The 12,474-nt window shown below is 57.7% G+C and overlaps 2 protein-coding genes across 2 annotated transcripts; both read left to right on the forward strand.

Annotated features, from left to right (window-relative positions):
* Positions 1–6,211: 6,211 nt before the first annotated feature.
* Positions 6,212–6,520, forward strand: LOC142079796 (feather beta keratin-like). Its single transcript, XM_075144543.1, has one exon. It carries the CDS (start codon positions 6,212–6,214, stop codon positions 6,518–6,520), a length of 309 nt encoding a protein of 102 aa, XP_075000644.1.
* A 5,251-nt stretch (positions 6,521–11,771) lies between these two features.
* Positions 11,772–12,071, forward strand: LOC142079798 (feather beta keratin-like). The gene has a single exon (XM_075144545.1). It carries the CDS (start codon positions 11,772–11,774, stop codon positions 12,069–12,071), a length of 300 nt encoding a protein of 99 aa, XP_075000646.1.
* The last annotated feature ends 403 nt before the right edge of the window (positions 12,072–12,474 follow it).

Here is a 12,474-nt window from a genome sequence, read left to right on the forward strand (position 1 = left end):
GGGCCCTCGCCACCACCCCTGACACCAACCACCCACAACCTGCAAGCCACCGCATGGATTGAGGACGCACCTCTGGGCCCTTCTTGGCACGTGGACCTGCCGTCCACAGCTCCTCCTCTCAAGGCACCAAGCAAGGAAGGAGGGAAGGGGCCAGCCTGGGCTGCCTGGAAACATGGCCCATGGACCTCCTCCTCTCCTCCCACTTCCTTCTCTGCATCGTCCCTTCTGCTATGTTCATTACCCTCCGCTGCAAATTCCTTCTCACAAGCTGAGGACCACCAGGGCCTTCTGGTGTGCCGCTCACACTGCGGGGCAGGAAGACCTCGGTGCTCTGGATAAATCGACTGCACACAAGGGACCTCGGCTCATGGTCGCCCTACTTGCACCTCACACCGGCTCCCTTCCAATTGGCGCTCCTGCCTTTTCACTGGTTTCTTCCCCTCAATAAAATTCTCCTGCATCCCAGCCTGACACGCCTCCTCTTCCTTTTGTTCTTCCAAGGCTCTTCCAAACTCACCCAGCACAAAGCCAGGGCTCTACAGGCCATCGGGGTGGGTGCAGAAGGGCTACAAGACCTCTCTTAGGAAGTACGTCCCCAGCAACACCACCACCACCACAAATAGGAAGTAGGTCCCCAGCAACACCACCATCACCACAAACACAGAGCAGCACAGGGGGGCTTCCAGCCCCTGACACAAGCCCTTCACTTGACCCAACAAAGGCTTGCACATGCTAATGCATTTCTACTTAGGCCTCTGTCGCAAGCTCCCCATGGCAGCACGTGCTTGACCAACCCTCTTCCCCAGCACGACTCTCTGGCCATCACAGCAAGCAGAATCACAGCAAACGGAATCATTGAGCGCGGAAGGATCCTCTGCAGATCATCTACTTCAACCCAAGCAGGGCCAGCTCGAGCAGGCTCTCCAGGACCATCTCCAGTCAGGGTTTCAGTATCTCCGAGGATGGAGACTCCAACACCTCTCTGTGCAACCGCTTCCACTGCTTGACCACCCTCACACGGAAAAAGGCTTGCCTTCTCTTCCAAGGGAATGGCACCTCTTTTCAGCTTTCTCCACTCGCTCTTGCCCTGGCCGTGGGCACCCATGAGAAGCGTCTCACTCCCCTGGCCTCATTCCCTCCCATCCAGCATTTAGACGCACGGATGACATCTCCCCTGCACGGCCTTGCCTCCTGGCTGAAAAAACTCCCAACTCTCTCACCTTCTCCTCACTGGAAGGATGCTCCAGTCCCGGCAGTGTCTTGGCGGGACTCCAAGCTGCACTCCACTCGCTCCACTAAGTCCATGTCCTTCCGCTGGGGAGGCCTCAACCGGACACAGGTCTCCACATGGGGCCTCACCAGTGCTGAAGAGAGAGCAACATCACCTCCCCCGACCTGCTGGAAACGCTCTTCCCAGTGCCGCCCTGCAGACTCTTGGCCTCGTTTGCCTCAAGGGTGCATTGCTGCCTCATAGTCAGCTTGTCCTCCACCAGCACCACAGAGTCAGAGAATCATAGAATGGTTTGGGGTGGAAGGGGCCTTTAAAGGTCATCTACTCCAACCCCCCTGACATGGACAAGGATATCTTTCACTAGATCAGGTTGCTCAGAGCCCCATCCAACCTGACCTTGAATGTTCCCAGGGATGGGGCATCTACCACCTCTCTGGGCAACCTGTGCCAGGGTTTTACCACCCTCACTGGAAAAAATTTCTTCCTCGTATCTAGTCTAAATCTCCCCTCTTTTAGTTGAAAACCATTCCCCCTTATCCTGTCGCAACAGGCCCTGCTAAAAAGTCTGTCCCCACCCTTCTTATAAATCCCTTTAAGTACTGAAAAGCCGCAATAAGGTCTCCCCAAAGCCTTCTCTTCTCCAGGCTGAACAACCCCAACTCTCTCAGCCTTTCTTCCTAAGAGAGGCGTTCCAATCCCCCTCATCATTTTCATGGCCTCCTCTGGACCTGCTCCAACAGGTCCATGTCTGTCTGGTGCTGAGTGTTCCAGAGTTGGATGCAGTGCTCCAGGGGGGTCTCACCAGAGCAGAGCAGAGGGGCAGAATCACCTCCCTCGACCTGCTGCCCACGCTGCCCAAGATACGGTTGGCCTCCTGGACTGCGAGCGCACATTGCCGGCTCATGTCCAGCTTTTCATCCACCTGTACCCCCAAGGCCTTGAGCAGCAGGGCTGCTCTTAATCCCTTCAACCCCCAGCCTCTATTGAGACTGGGGGTTGCCCCGACCCAGGTGCAGGACATTGCCCTTGGCCTGGTTGAACCTCATGAGGTTCACACGGGCCCACTTCTCAAGCTTGTCCAGGTCCCTCTGGAGGGCATCCCGTCCCTCAGGCGTGTCGACCGCACCACTCAGCTTGGTGGTGTCTGCAAACTTGCTGAGGGTGCACTCGATCCCACTGCCTATGTCATTGATGAAGATATTAAACAGTACTGGTCCCGATATGGATCCCACGTCCACTGATGTAGTCACTCCATCAGAGAAGGCCGCGAGGTTGGTCAGGCAGGACTTACCCTTGGTGAAGTCCTTGCTGAAGGACTTGCCTTGCTGGCTGTCTCCAATCACCTCCCTCTCCTCCATGCGCCTTAGCAGAGCTTCCAGGAGGAGCTGTTCCATGATCTTCCCACACACAGGGGTGGACTGACTGGCCTGTAGTTCCCCGGCTCTTCCTTTTTTTCCCTTTTCAAAAATGGGGCTTCTATTTCCCCTTTTCCACTCAGCGGGAACTTCACCGGACTGCCACGACTTCTCAAATACCATGGAGAGTGGCTTATCAGCTTCATCCGCCACTTCCCTCAGGACCCGCAGATGGATCTCATCGGGTCTCATGGACTCGTGCACCTTCAGGTTCCTTAGGTGATCTCAAACCTGACCTTCTCCTACAGTGGGTGGCTCTTCATTCTCCCAGTCCCTGCCTTTGCCTTCTGCGGCTTAGGCGGTGAGGCTCGAGCACTTGCTGCTGAAGACCGAGACAAAAAAGTCATTGAGTACCTCAGTCTTCTCCATATCCCGGGTAACCACGTCTCCCGATTCGTTCCGGAGTGGGCCCACATTTTCCCTCGTCTTCCTTTTATCCCCAACGAACCTATAGAAGCTTTTCTTGTTGCCCTTGACGTCCCTGGCCAGATGTAATTCCATCAGGGCTTTAGCTTTCCTAACCTGATCCCTGGCCGCCGGACAATTCCTCTGTATTCCTCCCAGGCTACCTGTCCTTGCTCCCACCCTCTGTAGGCTTCCTTTTTCTGTTTGAGTGTGTGCGGGAGCTCCTTCTTCATCCATGCAGGCCTCCCGGCGTTTTTGCCTGACTTCCTCTTTGTTGGGATGCATCGCTCCTCAGCTTGGAGGAGGTGATCCCGGAATATTAACAGGCTTTCTTGGGCCCCTCTTCCCTCCAGGACTTTATCCCGTGCCACTCCACCAAGCACATCCCCGAAGAGGCCAAAGTCTGCTCTCCTGAAGTCCAGGGTAGTGAGCTTGCTGTGCGCCCTCCTCGCTGCCCTGGGGATCTTGAACTCCACCGTTTCAGGGTCACTGCAGCCAAGGCTGCCCTTGACCTTCACATTCCCCACCAGCCCCTCCTTGTTGGTGAGAACAGGCTCCAGCATAGCACCTCTCCTCATTGGCTCCTCTACCACTTGGAGAAGGAAGTTATCAGCCACGCATTCCAGGAACCTCCCGCACTGCTTACGCCCTGCCGTGTTGTCCCTCCAACACATATCGGGCTGGTTGAAGCCCCCCATGAGGACCAGGGCTTGGGAACGTGGGGCTGCTCCTATCTCTCTAGAGAGGGCCTCATCCGATCCGTCTTCCTGCTCAGGTGGCCTGTAGCGCACCCCCACCGCAATGGCATGCTCAGCAAAGCTGCTTTCCAGCCTCTCGGCCCCCAGCGCGTCCTGGGGACCAGCGCTATTCCTGCCCAGAGGCAGGACTTGGCATTTCCCCCTGTTGAACTTCACGAGACTCCTCTCTGCCCCCTTCGCCAGCCTCTCCAGCTCCCTCTGAATGCTGGCACAACCAGCCGGTGCCTCAGACACTCCTCCAGGCTTTGCAGCATCTGCCAACTTGCTGAGGGGGCACTCCCTCCCACTGCCCACCTCACTGACGAGGATGTGCAACACTGTTGGCCCCGTGGAGCCGAGTCCTGGGCTACACCACTTAAGGCTTGCCTCCACCTGGGCTTTGGGACACTCATCACAAGCCTCTGGGCCCAGCCCTTCCACCACTTTGCAGTCCACCTCACTGGCCACTCACACACCCCGTCCTTTCTCGGCTTCTCTAGGAGCACGCAAGGGGAGAAAGCGTCAAAGGCTTTACTGAAAAGTCCAGGTGAACACCAGCCACGGCTCTCTCCTCGTCCACAAAGCTAGTCACTTCAACGTAGAAGACACGGAGGTCGGTCAAGCACCATTTCCCCTTCAGAAATTCACGCCGACCACTCCCCATCACCTTCTTGTCCTTCCTGGGCTTGGCAGTGCTTTCCTGGACCATTTCCTCCATCACCTTTCCCGGAAAAGAGATCAGGGTAGGCAGCCACTAGTTTCCCAGGTCCTCCTTCCTGATCTGCTTCAAGATAGGAGAACTCTGAGCTCTCTTCCAGCCATCAGGAACCGCACCCAGGCACTAAGACCTTTCCAAGATAATTCAGAGGGGCCTTACGAGGACATCAGCCAGCTCCCTACACGTTCATGGCTACGACCCAGAAGGCCCCACAGACTTCCTGCCATCCAGACACACACACTCCTTCCTACCTCCCTTCATCTTCCTCAGCAACAAGCACTGCTCGCCTGACAAACAGCCTGCAAAACACTCACCTTGGCTCAATCGGGGCAGGCCTTGCCACTCATCAAGCCTTCGGCACGCAGCCACCACCACCAGGGCCTTGACTCTGCGGCCCCGTGCACCATGCTCGCCTCCAACTCCCCTGGGCGATCTCCAAATCCTCTTTCTGCTCCTCAAACACCATGGAGAGAAGTGGCCTCACCCCTCGGCACTCACCCCAAGTCAAGACCCCAAAGGCCCTGCCTCACCAGCCTCCCCTGCCTGCCGCTCCCGCTCCCCCTCTGCTTCTCGCCACACTCACGGGCTCTCCAGAAACTCACCTGCCCTTGCGAGGTGATCCACATCAAGCACTGTGTCACGCCAGAGCCCCGGCTGCCAATGTGCCAGCCCCCGCTAAGGGGAGCGCTACGGAGGGGCCAGCACAAGCCTTTGGGGAGCGTGGCAGGGCTCCCCACATCACAGGGCTCCCGAGCTCTGAACCAGGGCTGCCAGGACAACGGCCTGCTCTCGCAAACAGCCCTCCTCTGCCTGCTTGCACTGCCAGCCCCAGGGACGCCACCAACGGGGCACAAGCCCAAACAGGCAGCCGCCTTTCTCCCACCTACAACCTTACCAGCAAGAGGGGCACCAGGACACCCACCCAGCACAGCCAACTTTGCAAGGCCAGGCCTAAAGACAGGCTTAGCCAGCTGGCACCAAGGCAGGGAGGGACCCAATGCATTGGAAGGGGCAGCGCCTCACCCCCGGCACACCTCCAAACACCACACAAGCCTTCCAGGCCTGCGAGGAAATGGGGCCCCCTCTTCACCACGCACCTGCAAACCACACCACACGACTGCCACGGGATGACCTCACTGGCCACACCCCACCTCTCCTATGTTTTCGCTGCATCTGCAGAATGCCCTCACATGCACCTTTCATACAAAACCTCCCAAATACCTACTCTCCCTTAAAAGCTGCCGCCAGGACCAGATGGACACGTCCTCACCAGGAGGACATGAAAAGGAGAATTGCGGGAAGGAAAATACACCCCACCTCATTACTCGCGAGGCTGTGGCGTGCAACAGCTGCTTGCTGCAAAATGCCGTCATGCACAAAGGCTGTCCCGCCCCTCGGGGACCAGCATAAAAGCCGGCCCAGCGCCTCTCTCCCTCACACACTTCTCCTGACGCCTTCTCCTCCACCGTCAACAAGGTGAGCCTGAACCCCCTTCCCCTCCTTCTCCTGCCCAGCCTGGCCCCTCTCTTCCAGCACGCCTTGTCCCCGGCCTCAGCACCCCTCACGCCTCCCCTCTGCCACGCTCCCCACAGCCCCACACCAGGCCTCCCCACTCCCTCGCCCTCCTGCAACACCGCCCCTCGCACCCCCACGCCCCTCCGCTTTCTCAACGCCCTCTCTTCCAGGGCCCCTCCACACCACACACATGGCCTGCTACGACCTCTGCCGCCCCTGCGGACCCACCCCGCTGGCTAACAGCTGCAACGAGCCCTGTGTCAGGCAGTGCGAGGACTCCCGCGTCATCATCCAGCCTCCTCCCGTGCTGGTCACCCTGCCAGGACCCATCCTCAGCTCCTTCCCCCAGAACACCGCCGTCGGATCCACCACATCGGCTGCCGTGGGCAGCGCCCTCAGCTCCCAGGGAGTGCCCGTCTCCTCTGGTGGCTTCGGCTACGGCTACGGCCTCGGAGGCCTGGGCTGCTTCGGGGGCGCAAGAGGCTGCTACCCCTGCTAAGGGCCCTCGCCACCACCCCTGACACCAACCACCCACACCCTGCAAGCCACCGCATGGATTGAGGACGCACCTCTGGGCCCTTCTTGGCACGTGGACCTGCCGTCCACAGCTCCTCCTCTCAAGGATCAAACAAGGAAGGAGGGAAGGGGCCAGCCTGGGCTGCCTGGAAACATGGCCCATAGACCTCCTCCTCTCCTCCCACTTCTTTTTTGTATCGCCCCTTCTGCTATGACCAGTGCTCTCCACTCCAAACACCTTCTCACAAGCCAAAGACCACGGGAGGCTTCTGGTGTGCCACTCCCACTGCAGGGCAGGAAGACCTCGGTGCTCTGGATAAATTGTCTGCACGCAAGGGACCTCGGCTCATGGTCGCCCTACCTGCACCTCACACCGGCTCCCTTCCAATTGGCACTCCTGTCTTTTCACTGTTTTTTTTCCCCTCAATAAAGTTCTCCTGCATCCCAGCCTGACACGCCTCCACTTCCTTTCTTCTCCCAAGGCTCTTCCAACTTCACCCAGCACAAAGCCAGGGCTCAACAGGCCATCGGGATGGGTGCAAAATGGACACAAGACCTCTCCTAGCAAAGAGGCCACCACAACCAACACCTCCACAGACTGGCACCTGAGGAGCTTCCAGAACATGACACAAGCCCATCACTTGCTCAAACAAAGGCTTCGACATGACAACGCTCCCATGCGCATGCCTCTCATGACGTCTCCCCGTGCCAGCACACACCTGACTAACTCTCTTCCCCACCATGACTCTCCGGCCCTCCCACCAAACACAATCACAGAATCCGTTAGTTTGGCAGGAACCTCTGCACAGCCGGTGCTTCAACGGTCAAGCAGCGGCCATGGTCAAGCAGGGCCAGCTACAACAGGTTGTCCGGGACCATGGCCAGTCCGGTTTTCAGTATCTCCAAGGATGGAGGCTCCACCGCCTCTTCCACTCTTTGACCACCCTCACACTGAAAAAGGCTTGCCGCCTTTGCCCATGGAATTCCATCTGTTTCCCCTTGTGCCCATGGCCTCTTGTCCTGACACTGATCACAAGCCTCTGGGCCCAGCCCTTCAGCCACTTTGCAGTCCACCTCACTGGCCACTCACACAGCCCATACCTTCTCAGCTTGTCTAGGAGCAGCTAATGGCAGACAGCGACAAAGGCTTCATTCAAGTACAGCTCAGCAACAGCTACTGCTCCCCCCTCCTCCAACACCCAGTCGCTTCAACCCAGAAGATGCGGAGGTCGGTCAAGCACCTCTCCATTGTTTACCAGCAGTCCTGGTTAACAGGGGAGGTCCCAGACGACTGGAGGCTTGCCAATTTGACGCCCATCTACAAGAAGGGCCGGAAGGAGGATCCGGGGAACTAGAGCCCGGTCAGCCTGACCTCGGTGCCGGGGAAGATTATGGAGCGTTCGTTTAGAGTGCGCTCACAAGCCATGTCCGGGACAACCAGGGGATCAGGCCCAGCCAGCACGGGTTCATGAAAGGCAGGTCCTGCTTGACCAACCTGATCTCTTTCTATGACCAGGTGACCCGCGTAGTGGATGAGGTCTACCTGGACTTCAGTAAAGCCTTTGACACTGTCTCTCACAGCATTCTCCTAGAGAAGCTGGCGGCTCACGGCTTAGACAGGTACACTCTTCGCTGGGTAAAAAACTGGCTGGACGGCCGAGCCCAGAGAGTTGTGGTGAACGGAGTTCAATCCAGTTGGCGGCCGGTCACGAGCGGTGTTCCCCAGGGCTCAGTTTTGGGGCCGGTCCCGTTCAATATCTTTATCAACGATCTGGACGAGGGGATCGAGTGCTCCCTCAGTAAGTATGCAGACGACACCAAGTTGGGCGGGACTGTTGATCTGCTCGAGGGTAGGAAGGCTCTGCAGAGGGGTCTGGACAGGATGCATCGATGGGTTGAGGCCAATTGTATGAGGTTCAAGAAGGCCAAGTGCCGGGTCCTGCACTTGGGTCACAACAACCCCAGGCAACGCTACAGGCTTGGGGCAGAGTGGCTGGAAAGCTGCCCAGAGGAAAAGGACCTGGGGGTGCTGGTTGACAGCCGGCTGAACATGAGCCGGCAGTGTGCCCAGGTGGCCAAGAAGGCCAATGGCATCCTGGCCTGTATCAGAAATAGTGTGGCCAGCAGGAGCAGGGAGGTGATCGTGCCCCTGTACTGGGCACTGGTGAGGCCGCACCTTGAATCCTGTGTTCAGTTCTGGGCCTCTCACCACAAGAAGGACATGGAGGTGCTGGAGCGTGTCCAGAGAAGGGCAACGAAGCTGGTGAAGGGCCTGGAGCACAAGTCTGATGAGGGGCGGCTGAGGGAACTGGGACTGTTTAGTCTGGAGAAGAGGAGGCTGAGGGGAGACCTCATCGCGCTCTACAACTCCCTGAAAGGAGGTTGTAGTGAGGTGGGTGTTGGTCTCTTCTCCCAAGTAACAAGCAACAGGACGAGAGGAAATGGCCTCAAGTTGCGCCAAGGGAGGTTTAGATTGGACATTAGGAGAAATTTCTTCACTGAAAGAGTGGTTCAGGCCTTGGAACAGGCTGCCCAGGGAAGTGGTTGACTCACCATCCCTGGAAGTATTGAAAAGACGTGTAGATGAGGCGCTTAGGGACATGGTGTAGTGGGCATGGTGGGGTTGGGTTGACGGTTGGACTCGATGATCTTAGAGGTCTTTTCCAACCTTCATGATTCTATGATTCTGTGATTCTATGATTTCCCATTCGTTAATCCACGCCGAACAGTCCCCATCACCTTCTTGGCCCTCCTGGGCTTGGCAGTGCTTTCCGGGACCATTTCCTCCACCGCCTTCCCCACAAACGAGGTCAGGCTCACCAGCCTCTACTTTCCCAGATCCTCCCTCTTCATCTTCTTCAAGATACAAGGGGTATGAGCGTCTTCCAATCTTCAGGAACTGTCCTCAGCCACCATGACCTTGCCAAGCTGCTGGAGAGTGGCCTCCCAAGGACATCAGCCAGCTCTCTCCGCATTCGTGGATGCAGCCCCTCAGGCCCCGTAGACTGACGTACACCCAGTCGCACAGCACTCCTTATTAACTCCCTTCATCTTCCTCAGCAACAAGCACTGCTCGCCTGACAAACAGCCTGCCAAACACTCACCTTGGCTCAATTGGGGCAGGCCTTGCCACTCATCAACCCTTCGGCATGATCCACCACCACCAAGGCCTCGGCTCTGCGGCCCCATGCACCATGCTCACCTCCAACTCCCCTTGGCAATCTCCAAATCCTCTTTCTGCCCATCCAACACCGTGCAGAGATATGGCCTCACCCCTCGGCACTCACCCCAAGTCAAGACCCCAAAGGCCCTGCCTCACTCATGGGCTCTCCAGAAACTCACTTGCCCTTGCAGGGTGCCCCATATACAATCACAGAGTCATTTAGGTTGGAAAAGACCCTTAACAGTATCGAGTCCAAATGATAACCTAACCCCTACCAAGTCCACCACTAACCCATGTCCCTAAGCACCATGTCTACACGTCTTTAAAGACCTCCTAGGATGGTGACTCGGGCACTTCCTGGGGCAGCCTGCTCCAGTGCTTGATAACCCTTTTGGTGATGACATTTCTCCTAAGATCCAATCTAAACCTCCCCCGCTGCAACTTGAGGTTCTTTCCTCTTGTCCTATCCCTTCTTACTAGGGATAAGACACTGACATCCACCTCATTACAACCTTCTTTCACGTAGTTGGAGGGAGCGATAAGGTCTCCCTGTTGGAGAAAGTTAGCCAGACTAGGCCGCGGTGGGAAAATTCTGAGTCATGCTGAGAAGGGAGAAAAGAAAGTCATGCTGACCTTGCTCTGTGCAGATAAGCAACTTTGAGAAAGTACAGTATAAGAAAAACAGGATGGAACCCGGACCACGTAGCAGTAACCGAAAGTAGGAGGAATATGATAATGTAATTTTTAGAGCTAAGCCAATGATTGTGAGACAAGTATGCATAAGGTAGAACTTAGTGTATAAATATGTGTAGGGTTTTACAATAAAGTTGAAGCTGGCCTTATCACTCACATTGAGTCGACTGCTTGCCTTCCCTCGCTCGTCGCATCTCCCCTCAGCCTTCTTTTTCTGCAAAGTAAACACCCCAGTTCCCTCAATTGCTCCTCATGAGTCTTGTTCTCTACACTCTTCACCAGCATCGTTGCTCTTCTTTGGACACGCCAGAGCCCCGGCTGCCAATGTGCCAGCCCCCGCTAAGGGGAGCGCTACGGAGGGGCCAGCACAAGCCTTTGGGGAGCGTGGCAGGGCTCCCCACATCACAGGGCTCCCGAGCTCTGAACCAGGGCTGCCAGGACAACGGCCTGCTCTCGCAAACAGCCCTCCTCTGCCTGCTTGCACTGCCAGCCCCAGGGACGCCACCAACGGGGCACAAACCCAAACAGGCAGCCGCCTTTCTCCCACCTACAACCTTACCAGCAAGAGGGGCACCAGGACACCCACCCAGCACAGACAACTCTGCAAGGCCAGGCCTAAAGACAGCCTTAGCCAGCTGGCACCAAGGCAGGGAGGGACCCAATGCATTGGAAGGGGCAGCGCCTCACCCCCGGCACACCTCCAAACACCACACAAGCCTTCCAGGCCTGCGAGGAAATGGGGCCCCCTTTTCAACATGCACCGGCAAACCACACCACACGAGTGCCACGGGATGACCTCACTGGTGACACCCCACCTCTCCTATGCTTTGGCCACGTCTTCTGCCCGCCCTGACACGCACCATCAACACCAAGCCCTTGGCCTCTAATACTCTCACTTAAAAGCTGCCGCCAGGGCCAAGTGGACACGTCCTCACCAGGAGGACATGAAATTGGAGAATTGCGGGAAGGAAAACACACCCCACCTCATTACTCGCGAGGCTGTGGCGTGCAACAACTGCTTGCTGCAAAATGCCGTCATGTGCAAAGGCTGTCCCGCCCCTCGGGGACCAGCATAAAAGCCGGCCCAGCGCCTCTCTCCTTCACACACTTCTCCTGACGCCTTCTCCTCCACCGTCAACAAGGTGAGCCTGAACCTCCTTCCCCTCCTTCTCCTGCCCAGCCTGGCCCCTCTCTTCCAGCACGCCTTGTCCCCAGCCTCAGCACCCCTCACGCCTCCCCTCTGCCACGCTCCCCACAGCCCCACACCAGGCCTCCCCACTCCCTCGCCCTCCTGCAACACCGCCCCTCGCACCCTCGCACCCCCACGCCCCTCCGCTTTCTCAACGCCCTCTCTTCCAGGGCCCTCCACACCACACACATGGCCTGCTACGACCTCTGCCGCCCCTGCGGACCCACCCCGCTGGCTAACAGCTGCAACGAGCCCTGTGTCAGGCAGTGCGAGGCCTCCCACGTCATCATCCAGCCTTCCACCGTGCAGGTCACCCTGCCAGGACCCATCCTCAGCTCCTTCCCCCAGAACACCACCGTCGGATCAACCACATCGGCTGCCGTGGGCAGTGCCCTCAGCTCCCAGGGAGTGCCCGTCTCCTCTGGTGGCTACGGCTACGGCTTCGGAGGCCTGGGCTGCTTCGGCGCAAGAGGTTGCTACCCCTGCTAAGGGCCCTCGCCACCACCCCTGACACCAACCACCCACACCCTGCAAGCCACCGCATGGATTGAGGATGCACCTCTGGGCCCTTCTTGGCACGTGGACCTGCCGTCCACAGCTCCTCCTCTCAAGGCACCAAGCAAGGAAGGAGGGAAGGGGCCAGCCTGGGCTGCCTGGAAACATGGCCCATGGACCTCCTCCTCTCCTCCCACTTCCTTCTCTGCATCGTCCCTTCTGCTATGTTCATTACCCTCCGCTGCAAATTCCTTCTCACAAGCTGAAGACCACCAGGGCCTTCTGGTGTGCCGCTCCCACCGCGGGGCAGGAAGACCTCGGTGCTCTGGATAAATCGACTGCACACAAGGGACCTCGGCTCATGGTCGCCCTACTTGCACCTCACACCGGCTCCCTT

This window comes from Calonectris borealis, chromosome 2 (genome assembly GCF_964195595.1).
Source record: "Calonectris borealis chromosome 2, bCalBor7.hap1.2, whole genome shotgun sequence".
Taxonomy (NCBI): Eukaryota; Metazoa; Chordata; class Aves; order Procellariiformes; family Procellariidae; genus Calonectris; species Calonectris borealis.

Coding starts and splice junctions, on each gene's coding strand:
- LOC142079796 (XM_075144543.1), top strand. CDS start 6,212: ATGGCCTGCTACGACCTCTGCCGCCCCTGCGGACCCACCCCGCTGGCT.
- LOC142079798 (XM_075144545.1), top strand. CDS start 11,772: ATGGCCTGCTACGACCTCTGCCGCCCCTGCGGACCCACCCCGCTGGCT.